General features: G+C 39.7%; 2 protein-coding genes across 2 annotated transcripts; both read left to right on the top strand.

Moving 5' to 3' along the window:
* The first annotated feature begins 3316 nt into the window (after positions 1–3316).
* LOC149157994 (uncharacterized) lies at positions 3317–5247 on the top strand. The gene is made up of 2 exons (XM_089433846.1): positions 3317–3874; positions 4465–5247. The coding sequence occupies exons 1-2, from the start codon at positions 3317–3319 to the stop codon at positions 5245–5247; spliced, it is 1341 nt and encodes a 446-aa protein (XP_089289972.1).
* A 1812-nt stretch (positions 5248–7059) lies between these two features.
* LOC149157995 (uncharacterized) lies at positions 7060–7944 on the top strand. Its single transcript, XM_089433847.1, has one exon. The coding sequence runs from the start codon at positions 7060–7062 to the stop codon at positions 7942–7944; it is 885 nt and encodes a 294-aa protein (XP_089289973.1).
* The last annotated feature ends 5978 nt before the right edge of the window (positions 7945–13922 follow it).

Genomic DNA, 13922 nt, shown 5'->3' on the forward strand with positions numbered 1-13922 from the left:
TACCGATTGGGATATTCAACTAAAGCAGGCAGAAAGAGCAGTTTCAAGAGCGACTAATGTTGCAAATAGTATCATTGAGACCATCAATGATAATTTTCACAATTCCAATTTGATACAGGAATGCCCACCTAGGAGTCTCCCCAAGATCAAATCCTTAGAAACACACTAGCAAGAAACTTCTAGAGTAAGAGAAGAGGCGATTAAACAGCTCACAAAGCTTGACAAGGAAGTATATTGGAGATATCTGGTGAAGCCACATAGTCATTGGCTAATTTTGTGTTGTGTCGTTGACTCATCCACACATATGCTTCCTACTCTTTCAGATGCAGTGTATACAGGACAATTGTGCATGAGGACAGTTCAGCCTCCTGGAGTCAAAACAATGATGGATATCTACGAGCTCAGTCAACGAATGAAGGAATAGACATCGTTACATGTTGGAGCTCGTCATTTTAATATTTTTGTTTTATGTAATTATGTCACTTATTTTAAGGAGAGTTGTTTAAACCTCCTCAGAACTTTATGTAATTTCTATTTTAGTACTTTATTTTTATTATATAAACCCTTTCATGTCTTTGAAGAAGGGGTCCCGAATTTTATAAAGAAACACTTTAAAAGCTTGCACTTATGTACTTTAAAGTTATCTTAGTAGAATCCTTGGATCAAAGTCCTGAAGTTTTATGAAGAAGGCTTTTGGAAGCTTGCACTTTTGTACTTTTGGAAACCATCTTAATGAAAAAGACTAGACTGGAGTTATTCTCTTCATGAGCAGATTTATATACATTAGGTATTTCTATCATTGTGTATTGATTTGTTTTATAAATTGATAGCCATTTTCCTTTATATTTTTTGTCACGTGTATCTTTTTTCATGCAGTTTTGTATTCATTCATTTCTGAATATGCTTGGACTGTTATTTTTAATACATTGATGAGCAAGTGTTTAAACTATATTTGATGTGATATATGTTTATCAATTATTTTGATTAACTATTTAATCAAAATAATTATTTCAAAGGCTTTTCATTTTTGTTAGTATTTGATTAATCTTCATTGTCATGTACTAAAGATAATAATTGTAGATCACACAAGTATAATTAAAATCCCCGGTAATATATAGATAGGTTACATATATATGTATTTCAGTTGAAAACCACCCCATGTATCACTTAGTTTTGGTAATAAACCACCCTTTTTGTCCTATCATATTTTTATTGGGAAACTAGTCCCATTATATCCAGTCGGAGCCACTAATCAAATAGATAAGGGATGGTATTCAAGTCCTCAACCAGGTGGTCCTCCCCCATGTTGTTGCAGCGATTTTTTAGGCTTCAACACGTTGTATCCATAGAATAGTTTTAAGATATTGGTTAAATGCAAATTGATGAATTGATTGGTTTGTTGATTGCACATGAATGTAGGATGACCATATATGATGATAGAGCATTAGAGAACACCTTCACAACTCAACTACAATTTACTAAAGGAAGAAGTAGAGGAAGGTCAAGTAATAGAGCAAGAGGTGGAAAAGTAGCTAATCAAATATGTACTTGAGATAATTTTGAGCATGAGGAGAAATCTCAACAACACCCTTCTAATTTAAGGTAGAGAAACAACAGATCCTAGAATCAAGGAAATGAAAGGCACAATAAGTCTAAGTTTCAATGCTATTGTTTCCAAAAACATGGTCGTTTTGCTAACAAGTGTTGGAAGAAATAGGCCAATGTTGGTAAGCAGCCTACACACATCTCATAAAAGCCTAAAGATAAACAAAAGACAGTGTTTTTGACCTCTAACATAACTCAAGAATGTTAAAATGATATTTGGTTTTTTTATAGTAATTACAACAATCATATCACTTGAAATAGAGATTTGTTCACCAATCGAGAAACTAGTATTCAATTTGTGTGGGTTTTAACCTTGTACAAAAATTACCTGCAAACAAATTCTTAAAATAGAAAAATAAACAATGGTGAGAACATAAAACAAATATACACAGAAATTTTCCCATGGATGCCAAAATTGGGACTACCAAATTGATTTTTCATTTTTATATTCTTTCAATGTTACAATACATATAAATACACACCTAAGCATTTATAAACCCCAATCCATAACCCCGAATTAGAACATAATCATAGTTCTCTTGATTGGATCTACTAAATGCCATGGGTAAAAAACCATCACGCCCAAAACCATGTGCAAAACCCCTGCACAAAACTATGGGTAGGTTTGACCACCATCTGTGGGTCCTGCTATAGCATTTTTTTTGGTTTTGATAAGTTAGAATAAATTAGACAAAAAACGAAAATGTATTTACAAAATGTTAAGATAGGATATGGACAAAAAGAATATTGAATACAAATGTTAGGAAAATATTTTGATAAATATGTCCATATCAAATAAAATGTTAGGGTAGATGCCCTAAAAAATGAAGGCAAAATAAAATGTTAGGTTAAACAGAAAAGAAAAAGAAATAAACTCTAAAAGTGTTGCAAATCTAAATGCCACTACTTTGTTCTAAATTCATTTTTTTAAATAATAGTTGCGTGTAGTTTCTTTAAATGCCACACTAGGTTATTTTATCCAATTATACAATTGTATCATAATTGGATTTGTTCTCATAGGTAGAAAATAAATTGGTTCAACAGTTTAATCTAAGCCAATGGAAGAAATAAGGAATAGAGATAGATTGTTTATAAAAAGAAAATATTGGGTTGCTTGTTTAAATGCACTCTGGAAGGATAAGTAAAAATGTTAGGAATATAATTCCGCGGATCCAAAAAGCTGTGAGCACGCCCGCTCTTGCTCCTTTTGATCATTGCGGGAAGGTCCGCCGAGGGCTCTTCCTCCTGGCTGCAGTCGGCTTGGGTTGGCCGCCGAAGGCACTAGCTCCTGGCTGCGGTCGGCTAGGGTTTGTGCTGGATCATCATGGAGGAACCAGATCCCCCCCAGGGGCCTTCCTCCCTTCCTCCACTTTCCGCTGCTGAGGCCTTCAGATCCTTGCTGGCCTCTCTGCCCAAGAAGAAAGCTGTGGAAGCCACCAAATTCGTGAAAAGACTAGAAGACATCACAGAGATCACTCTTCCTCCTGAAGGTCCGATACAAGTAGCTTTATCTCTGACGGATCGCGCTCTGGTTGGCCAGTTTACAGGCCTCTGACCTTCCCCGAAATCAACAGAGAACTGAGTTGCTAGGAACTGGGCTCCACTGATAAAGAACAAGGTAACCTGTTACTTCCTCAGAAGAGGATATTTCTTGTTTGAATTTACTAATAAAGAGGATAAAGATCTCATCTTCAGAAATGGCCCTTATTTCATGGGCCCCCAAGGGTTGTATCTAAACAAATGGACGCCAAACTTGGATCCAGCGGTGGATGTGCCTTCTGCGGTCCCGGTGTGGGTAAGGCTCCCAAATCTTCCTGTCCACTGCTGGAATTGGGACTCTTTGAAGCATATCGGAAACGCCCTCGGGAAATTCATAGATAAGGCCAACAGCAAAGATCAATACGACTGTGCCAGAATTTGTGTGGAGGTAGATCTGGAGGTCGGATTACCAGAGGCCATCAAAATAAGGGTAGGTCCGTGGACGCATGTCCAAAAATTAGATTATGAGCAGCTGCCATTCAAATGCCGGAAATGTCAAGTCTACGGTCACTTCGCCAGAGACTGCCCAACCAAAGGGGTTGAAGAAAAAGGGAAAGACGAGGGATGGAACCAGGCAAAAAGATCCAAAACTTCATTCAGGAAGAACGCAAACAATAATGCCAAAGTCCCCCAAGCGGGACCTCAAAATCCACCCTTGGAAAGCCAAGGGAACAAATTTGAGATCCTCGGTTCAGATATCATGACTACGCAAGAGACAGAAATCCTGAAAGTAGTCTCTCCAACCAAATCCATAAGTATACCAGAGAAATCCAAAGAGAAATTGTCAGAAGATGAAGAGGAAACTCAAGAGTCCGAGGAATCGGAGGAAGAAGGGGAGATAGGAGAATCACAGTCTACCCCCAGAAGATCTACGAGAGGCAAGATGTCAACAAAGGAAAAAAGAGACCAAGAGACATATAAAGACAAGCTACAGGGCAGCCAGCCAATGCTTGAGAAACTCCTAGCTAAAACCCCGAAGATGAAGAAGATCCAAACTTAGAGCTCCAAAGGGGCTCATCACAGCAAAAGTAAATGATGAAGATAGTCTCCTGGAACTGTAGGGGAATGGGCTCCAAAGCCAAGGAAGAAGCTATGAATAGTCTAATAAGACTGGAAGCCCCAGACATTCTTCTCATCCAGGAGACTAAATTGGAGGACTCAGTTTTCCTCCAAGCAAGCAAAAAATTTTGGAAAAAAGATGGAGCTAAAGCAACCTCTGCCCGTGGAGCATCGGGAGGTCTCGGGTCGCTATGGAATCCAAATAAGTTCTCTCTTATCTCTGAGTCCCTAAATACTCATTGGATTTTGTTAAAATTACAGCACTTAGAATCTAAGGAAACTATTTTCCTAGTAAATGTATATGCTCCTAACAATGCAGGTGAAAAAAAATCATGTTGGGATTCCATCAAAAGTTTAGCAGATCTAGAAAACTTGGAAAATATAATCATTGTCGGAGACCTGAACCTCACCCTCCTCTCGTCAGAAAAAAGAGGAGGCAGTATAGTTAGAGACCCGGCAAGAGAATTAGTAGATGACCTCATGCAGGATTGGGATCTGATAGATATCAAGCCGGTTATTGGCAAGTACACGTGGTCAAACAAAAGGGTCGGCCCAGGGCACATAGCGGCAAGACTGGACAGATTCTTGGTGCAAAGTTCCTTTCTGCTCCTTGGTTTAGAAGCCAGATCGCACATCCTCCACAGCAGCATATCAGATCATAAACCCATAAGTCTTGAACTGTTGACCCCTAAGGATCTGGGGCCTATTCCTTTCAGATTCAGCTCCCTGTGGATCAAAGAAAAGGATTTTATGGATAAGATCAGAGAGTGTTGGAAAAAGCCAGTCAGTGGATCAGCGTTTTTTGTATGGGAAGAAAAACTCAGAAGAGTTAAAAGAATGCTAAAAAATTGGGCCAAGACCCTGCCAAATCCTACAGCGGAAAGGAAAAAAATCCAAAGTGAGTTAGAAAGACAGCATCTGCACATTGAAACAGTGGAAATCACTAAGGAAGAGTTAGAAAAGGAGGCCAAACTCCAACAAAGCTTTCACAAGGCCTGCCTAGCAGAGGAAGAATTTTGGAGGCTCAAGTCCAGAAGCCTCTAGCTCAAATCTGGAGATAGAAACACCTCATTCTTCCACAAACAAACCCAGGCCAGGAAAGGCCGTAACACCATCAGCGAAATAAAGGAAGATAACCATGTTCTGAAGGACTTTAACAGCATAAAAAGTAGCTACTAATCATTTTGAACAGCTGTATAGAGAGGAATCAGCAGCTGAATTCTACGTTGACCTATTGGACGCTGTCCCTAATATGATCTCCTCTAAAATGAACCAATCTCTTGAATCAAAAATCACATTGAAGGAAGTTAAGGAAGCCCTCTTCTCAATGGAATCGGACAAAGCCCCGGGGCCAGATGGTTTCACGCCCAGGTTTCTCCAGGTCTGCTGGCAGATTGTAGAGAACGATTTTTGCAAAATGATACTGAAATCTCAAGATTGCCAAAAGATAGGTGGCTATACAAACTTAGCCTTCCTCACCCTCATTCCTAAGGAGAAAGGAGCAAACTCCTTCAACAGATTTCATCCAATTTCTCTATGCAATGTTGGGTACAAAGTCATAACTAAAGTGATAGCCAACAGATTGAAAAGGATCCTCCCCAAAATTATCCCGGACAACCAAGGTGGATTTATCCATGGAAGGCAACTGGTGGACAATTTCGTGCTGGTCCAAGAGGCAATCCACTCTAGTCTTCACCAAAAGGAAAAAGGTATGGTCGTCAAACTAGATCTTGCAAATGCTTTTGATCGGGTTAGACATAGTTTCTTGTTTAATGTTTTGCAAAAAATGGGGTTCGGTCCAAGATTTATCAAATGGATTAGAGCCTGCATCTCGGAGCCACGGATTGCCCCATTGGTGAATGGAAGGGCAGCTGATTTCTTCAAAGCCACTAGAGGGTTGAGATAGGGGTGCCCCCTCTCTCCACTCCTTTTTGTTCTTCAGGCCGTTGTTCTCAGCTTCCATCTTCAACGAAAGCAACAAGATCAAGACATATCAGGCCTATGCATAGCTAGAGGGGTCAAAAGAATCAATCACGCCCTCTTCGTGGATGACACTATCTTGTTGGGGGCTGCAACACCTCATTCAACATCCAAATTTAAAGAAGTTCTGGAAGAATATTGCAAGGCTTCGGGCAGTGTCCTAAACAATGCCAAATGTCACATCTATAGCTGGAATGTTCCTACCTCAACTGCAAACTCCATTGCTCGCTGCCTAGGTTTTGCAATCTTTATTTCTTGGTCGTCTTTCAAGTATATGGGACTGCCCATCTTTCACTCAAGGACGTTGAATAAAGACTGGTTGCCTCAGTTAGAAAATTTTAAATCAAAATTGCAGTCCTGGGGGTCCTCCTGGTTAAATATAGCAGGGAAATCAGTTCTCATAAAATCAGTGCTCAACAGCCTTCCCCTATTCAAATTCTCAATTCTATTGGCACCTGTGGGAATCATAAAAAAATGGAAGATCTAATCAGAACTTTCTTCTAGAAGGGAGGTAAACAAAATGAGAAAAGAATTTCGTTGGTAAATTGGGATACAGTCATGAGACCACTTCAGGAGGGGGGCTTGAATTTTAAGGATCTCAATGCCCAAAACTTAGCCATGGTAGCCAAATTAATTTGGAAAATCATAGCTCCAAATCATGGCTGGGTGTAAATTGCGTTGTGGAGAAAATACTTCAGAGGACCGAGAACAAGATGTCTGGAGCAGCCTAAGAATAAATTCAATTCGCCTTTCAGCAAGTTTATCAGCAAAACCAGTTCATTGATAAGGAACCATGCATACTGGATCCCAGGCAATGGAAAGCGCATACATATTTGGAACGATAGCATCCTTAATAGACCTCCGTTGGCAGAAACAATGAGCATGCCAGATCTGCAACGCTGGATGGCAGAAGCCAACATAAACACGATGTGGGATCTATCAACGTGGGAGGATAATGCGTGGTTGGGGTGGAAACAACTCGCAGTCCCTTCCTTTCTGCGCACTGACCTGAGCACTCTTATCATGAATTTGCATGGGATCGCTCCATCCCGAAAAACTAGTCATGACGTGAGAGGCTGGGGAACGAGTCGATCAGGCTACTCTGTAGCTCAGGGCTACGCTAAACACCTCGAGAGGCCTCACGTTCCTCCCAACCCTGCTCCATGGATCGGCATTTGGAGAATACCTTCAATCCCCAAGGTGGACCACTTCTGCTGGCTCCTCTGTCATCAGAAAATTTTGACTGAAGACAGGCTACTGAAAAGGGGCTTCTATGGGCCGTCTAGATGCTCACTATGCAAGGAAAACTCTGAATCTGCTCTCCACATCATGATCGAATGCAGATTCACAACCTCTATATGGCAGGAGCTCCTAATCTCCTGGAATTATAAATTCGCCTTTCCAACAGCAGTCCAGGATCTATTTGCGAGTTGGATGACCAAATACCCAGGCTACTCCCCAAAAAATAAAACAGTCAGGTCAGCTTGGAGTGCTTTACCAAAGTTCATCAGCTGGCAAGTTTGGCTGGAAAGGAACCGAAGAATTTTTCGCAATAAAGAACAGGATTTCAGGCTAGTGGCCAATGCAGCAAAATGTCAACTAGCTGAGTGGCTGGAGGATAAAGGGGACGACACAAACTTAAGCCAGCAGGACATAGAGCTAGGATCTGCTCTAAATTTTAAATTCCCAAAAGCCAACAGCTCCCCTTCTCCTTACAAAGATTGGCAAATCAGAAAAAATGAACAGGAATTTCAAAGTTAGATGTCCATCCAAGCTCTTCCATCTCTCTTCTTCGATGGGGCTGCTAAAGGGAACCCAGGCACTGCGGGAGCCAGAGGCATTATCATAAGCTCAGACGGAACAGGGGTGCACAGATTCTCTTGGGGATTAGGCCACTCCACAAGCATTCAAGCGGAAGCGATGGCCCTCTACCAAGGAATTAAACTCCTCAAGGATCTGGGCTACAAGGAGGCAAATGTCTTTGGAGATTCTCAGGTGACTATCCAAGCCTTGGCGACCAATTCCAACTCAACAGACCTGCAGCTTGCAAGGATAATTTCAAGGATCAAAGGTAAGGCAAAGTCCATGAAATTGAAGTACTTCCATGTCTTAAGAACAAATAACAAAGAAGCAGACAGCGAGGCAAACAAGGCAGCTCAGCTGGACGTCGGTTCCCTTCTCAAAGACAACGAAATCCTTTGGGACCCAATCCCCTAAAGTATAATGTTTTTTTGTCTCCTTCTTCATCAGTTTGTGTGTATCTTCCACCTTGGGAAAATAGCAACAGAAAACCACTTTGTTAAATGTAATAAGAAGATCCGGTTAAGAGTAGGTGGCATAGCTCGTTGGCTGAAAAGCCATGCAGAAAATCTACCCCGTCTTTGTAACTGAATTTATGGCTTTTGGCCGCCCAGTTAATGAAAGCTCATACCCGTTTCTGTGAAAAAAATAAAAAATAATAATAAAATAATAATAATAATAATAAATAAATAAATAAATATTGAAAAAAAAAAAAAAAAATTAAAAAAAAAAAAAAATGTTAGGAATAGAAGGGTAGGTAGAAATCTAAAATTTGAAATGGTTATTTCCTAAGTATCGTATTGCATCGCATTATTCATAATTGAATGAACCATTGGGCGAATGAAAGTGCAATGTGCGATACCGGTATCAGTCGTCGGATGACCACTGATTCCTGACCGTAGGATCATATTGCATCACACCATTCGTAGCTGAGTGCATAAATCATTGGGCAAAGGAAAGTGCGATGTGCGAGACCGCTATCAGCTGTTGGATCATTGTTGATTCCTGACCGTAGGATCATATCGCATCGCACCGTTCATAAGTGCATGAACCACTGGGTAGAGGAAAGTGTGATTTACAATATGCTATCACTTCAATCATTAAACCACCCGAACCCACAACCGTCGTGTCTGCCTACCATATCACGACCCCACCATTCATTCCCCACTCATACATGTTAAACTCCCTCCACCTTACCTCTCATCCCGCACACTCCTCCACAACCATACGGCCCACACTCCCTTTTGGCCCTCATTCACCGTCCGAAGTTTATCGGTGGGGAGGGGGGGAACCGAAATGGGCAATCTTTAATGCCACCCATATAAACCATGAAAGTGCATTTTAGTCTTTTGGGACTAGAAATCCAAAAACCACAAACCGCTCTATCTTACCCCCAAATGCGGCATCCTTCATAACTATTACTGCCACCCCACATCACGTTCCACTTCATATCTCCCGTCCAATCATCGGCCACCTATCCGTTTCCCATTCATTTCCGCTCCTGCACATTTATAACCAAATGTTCGTTAATTAACCTGTTGGATAATTAATGAACTTTCAAATGCTCGGCGCCACCCTTCCACTCCATTTTTCTCTTTATAAGCACTCTGCCATACATTTCAAAGGTTACACAGTTAACTTCTACGACCGAGAGTATTCTTCAAGCTCGCCTGCTCAACAGCTCAGCCACTGCCTAACATTCTAGCAGCCATTTGTCATGTTCGCAAGCACACCTTCCAAGTCCACTTGTCAGTTACCTATCTCCACTTTGTTAACTCCTTTTTATCATTCTGTCATTTACAGTCCGCAGTTTCATTTGCCAAAATTCCTCCCAAGGGAAAAGCAATTGTAGAAGTGTCAAATCCTCTAATTCAACCACAGATTGATTTCCACCATACTCCATTAGTTGACAAGGATTACAAAATCATTGAGACTTCTTCTCAATTCGATTTATTTGAAATTTATTGTTGGTGGGAAGAGCAGCTAATTGACCAGCGTGATGAAATTGGGCTCTGGGAATTCCAATTACCCCATTATATTTTTCCACAAATACACAGAGCTCCAAAGTTTGTGAGAAAATGCCAAGAATCCTATGATCCCAGCCAGAGAGCCATTATCTCACTTACTGGATAAATCCTCTATCCTATTAACACTGATTCAATTGAGAAAATGTTGTAGGCCCCTGCCACTACACCAACTCATCCTTTTACTCATGAAAACCTGATAGAAGATTACAACAAATTAGACTTTACCAAGAGATCCTAGACCCTGGAACTATTTTTAGCAATTGGTAGTCCTCTACCAAAGAGAAACCCCCCTTATGATTCATCTATGTTTCCTGATAGAACTAGGCATATTACTACTATCATGTCCTATTTGCTTGGTTATCACTGCGATCAGTCTGTCAATGAAGCCATCCTTGGTTTCTTTTCCATGTTTTCTTTTGATTCTAAACCTACTGTTATTTATGATTTTGGTCATTCCATCGCTGAAACCATACATAAGCAGTTTGTCAAATTTAACACTAAAAAAGTATTCAAGTATGCTTCAGTACTTGTGTATCTATTTATATATTTTTAGGGGGACAAATTCCCATTTTCTTTGCAGAAACTTGATGAAGAAGGATTGCCACAGTCGATGATTTTCTGGACTTCAATGGGGATGAAGGAAACAGAAGAATTCACATACAAGCAGTTCATAGAACTGTTTATTCATCCAGCCCTCAACCTTATGAGCAGCACTCCATTACCAAGGATCAGTGAAGAGATTTTCAAAGAGCTTCAGTTCATAGATCAAGCTGCAACAGGAAATTGGTATTGCTACCAGAACTACACAGAAATGAGGGTTTTTGGCTGTGAGCTTCCACCCAACAAATTGCCAAAGTACCCCCCTATGAAAATCTTTGCACTAGAGTACTTGAGTCAAAGATTGAATGCAGATGAAGTACATTTTGTAGCTGCCAAAAAGAAATTGCAATTTAAGCTCAAAGCTCAAGTTGGTCCTTCATTTGTAATACCAGGGCAGTAGGGGAGGAAGCTAATAAGCTTCTAAAAGAAATGAAATTTGCCCTCAGTTTCTCTTGGTCATATGACCCATTGGGAGTCATGTCCAAACTTAGGGTGGAGAATAAATTCACACCAGATCATCATATAGCTAGGCCTGAGATAGAACAGTTCAAGAATCAGTTGGAATGGACAAAGAATACCCTCTAGGAGGCTGAGGAGCAGGTAGTCTCTACATCAAATATGCAAACTCCAATTGCATAGGAAAAGGCAGCCAAGAGAGAGAGGGAAGAACAATCTTCACCTGCAATAGAGGCAACAAGCCAAGGCTTCAAGGTTTTTGACAGGAAAAAGAAACAAAGACTCTCTACAAATGTTGATTCGCTGTCTAATGAACAGCCTATACAATCTCCAACTCAGTCTACCACTTCTCATGAACAGCAAATAGTCCAACATGTTGGAGGCATTCCAGAGAATAAAGAGGAAGACATCTTCCATGTCTTCAGTGAAATCAAAAGAAAGAATGAGGAATTGAAGTTAAATACTTACACCCAGTTCTGGAAGCATTCTTCCAACTCTCAAGCAAGGCTTCTTTCAGTCTTTGACTCTGAGAAATGGAAGATGCAAATGGCTTTCTTACAGTCACAAGTTCCCCAGCCTAGGACTGCAACACAATATCAAAAACACACTTCTTTTGAGTTCAATGTTCAGGATGTGCATCCAATTGATCAAATTGATATTCACAAACAAACTGGACAAATGATTGCTTCAACCCTGACAAACACTGCTATGAGTTTGTCAAAATTGCAGGTTACATTGGCCAACATTCAGTCACAATTAAAGTTGGAGAATCTCTCCTCGCTAGCAAAGGATACCAAGATTCAGTCCCTGGAAAATCTAGTGCTAAGGATGGGATATGATCCATCAAACATAAATGATGCTGAGGATCTCATTAAGAAAAAGAACATTGAAGTTGCAGCATTAAAGAAATAGCTGAAACTACCAGCATCTGAGGATCCAATGGCCAAAGAAATCAAGGAGACAGAGACTCAAAAGCCAGACATGATGAAGCTCATCATAGAACATAATTTGCAAATAAAACAAATGGAGGAGCAAATGGAGAAATTGGTTAAGGAGAAGGAGGAAGCTATCAAGAACATTCAAACTTCAACAGATGCAGTTTCTCTTGCAGCAGTTCCCATCACCAAAGTTTCTACTACAGCCACTACATCAGCAACAGATACAGCATAAGGAGTTGAACAGCTTACTGAAGTTGTTCAGAACCTGTCTATCCAGACAGGAGAAATCAATAAATTGAAGGATGAGCTCAAAGAATTACGGCTCTTGAAGTCTATATCAGACAATACACACACAACTGAAACAAACAGACTTAAAGGTCAAGTGGAAGTGTTGAAGAAAGAACTCACAGATTCCTTCCTGGGAAACAAGTTGGGTTTAGCAATTTGGCCCTCCATTAAGATAATATTCAACCAAAAAGATCTTTTGGAGAAAGCTCAAGAAGTAGTGGAATCCATAAATAGGCAGCTGGAGGATATGCCAGAGACTGCCTCTGATATAATCAAATTTTTTAATTCCAAGGATGATTATGAGCTTGAGGAGGTAAGGATAAGTGACATAACTGCAACAATATTAGAAGGAAAGAAGGTTCTCACTAAAAGAAATCTCAACCTTTAGCTACAAGAAAAGTGCAGCAATGTTAACAACATGGTTCAGAGATTCTTCAACAAAATTGAACCTTTGATCAGCAAAGGTTTACCTTCCATGATGGTTATTAATGATAAGTTGATACCAATTGAATATTATGTCAAGACGTTAACAGAGGTGGGCACCCATGCAGCTTCAGTAGCCAATATCAAAGGATCAGCAACACCAACTCTCATAGTAAAAACACTCAAGGATTCTTTCTTCATCCTTGATGAAATCAAGCACATATTTTTAGTAAAACCCACATTTACTAAATATACCGAGATGGATGAAATATACAGGAGGGTAACAAATATTTCTATCCTGGATATGAAATGTTGGGAAGAATTAACAGATTTACTAGATTGAGGATAATGGAACAACATTCAATTTTTTGTGGGAACAGCCAGCTAGCTCCAACTATTTTTCAACTTTTTCAGCATTAGTCATCAAACAACACAGCACCAAAGCAGTGCCAGATCATTAGACAATTTTATTTTTGATTGTGTAAATAATCTATTTTTGTAAAAGCAGTTTAGGATATTTTTCGTCCTACTATTGTATAAATAACTCTCTTCACAAGTTATTAAGGGTTGCACCCTTGAAGAAGAATTTCTAGACATCTGATGTAATTAATCTTTCTAGATCATTAATACAAAGCAAAGGATTCTGAATTCTGTTTTGCACAGTTTGTGTTTCCTATAAGTGTTTCCAGTGTCATTCATTATGTTTTTCTTCATATACTTATGTCTTGCAGAGATAACTAGGTAGGAATAATTGTATTTCAATCTATTCATATAAGCTTTCTGAAGTGATAATCTATAAAGAGAATGAGTTAATGAACTGTTTGTTTAATTAATTCCCTCAAAATTAATAAATCATCAGCATATTTTGTAATCCCATGTATAGTTTCTCGAACCTGCAAACATGGTTTAAAGGTTTTCATACTTATGATTATCTAGCTTTCAATTTGAAAACTGTGGCAATCATATTACTTTTCTGTTTCTGCTCATCATCATAAAAGCTATTTCACTGTGTAATAGTAGCTCTCTGTTGAGATATTGATATTATTCAGGGGGTTAGGCACATGAGTTCTATATCTGTTTCATCCATTGGTCTCCCAAATTAAAACAAAACCCCCAAAACATTTATCTTAGATGCTCTGGCATAATAGCTGACCATTATTATCTTAGAGGTACAACATCAAACTGGCGCTATTGCCAGGGACTCGAA

Source organism: Pinus tabuliformis, chromosome 5_2 (genome assembly GCF_031772625.1).
Source record: "Pinus tabuliformis cultivar Carrire ecotype Pingquan chromosome 5_2, CPIR1, whole genome shotgun sequence".
Classification (NCBI taxonomy): Eukaryota; Viridiplantae; Streptophyta; class Pinopsida; order Pinales; family Pinaceae; genus Pinus; species Pinus tabuliformis.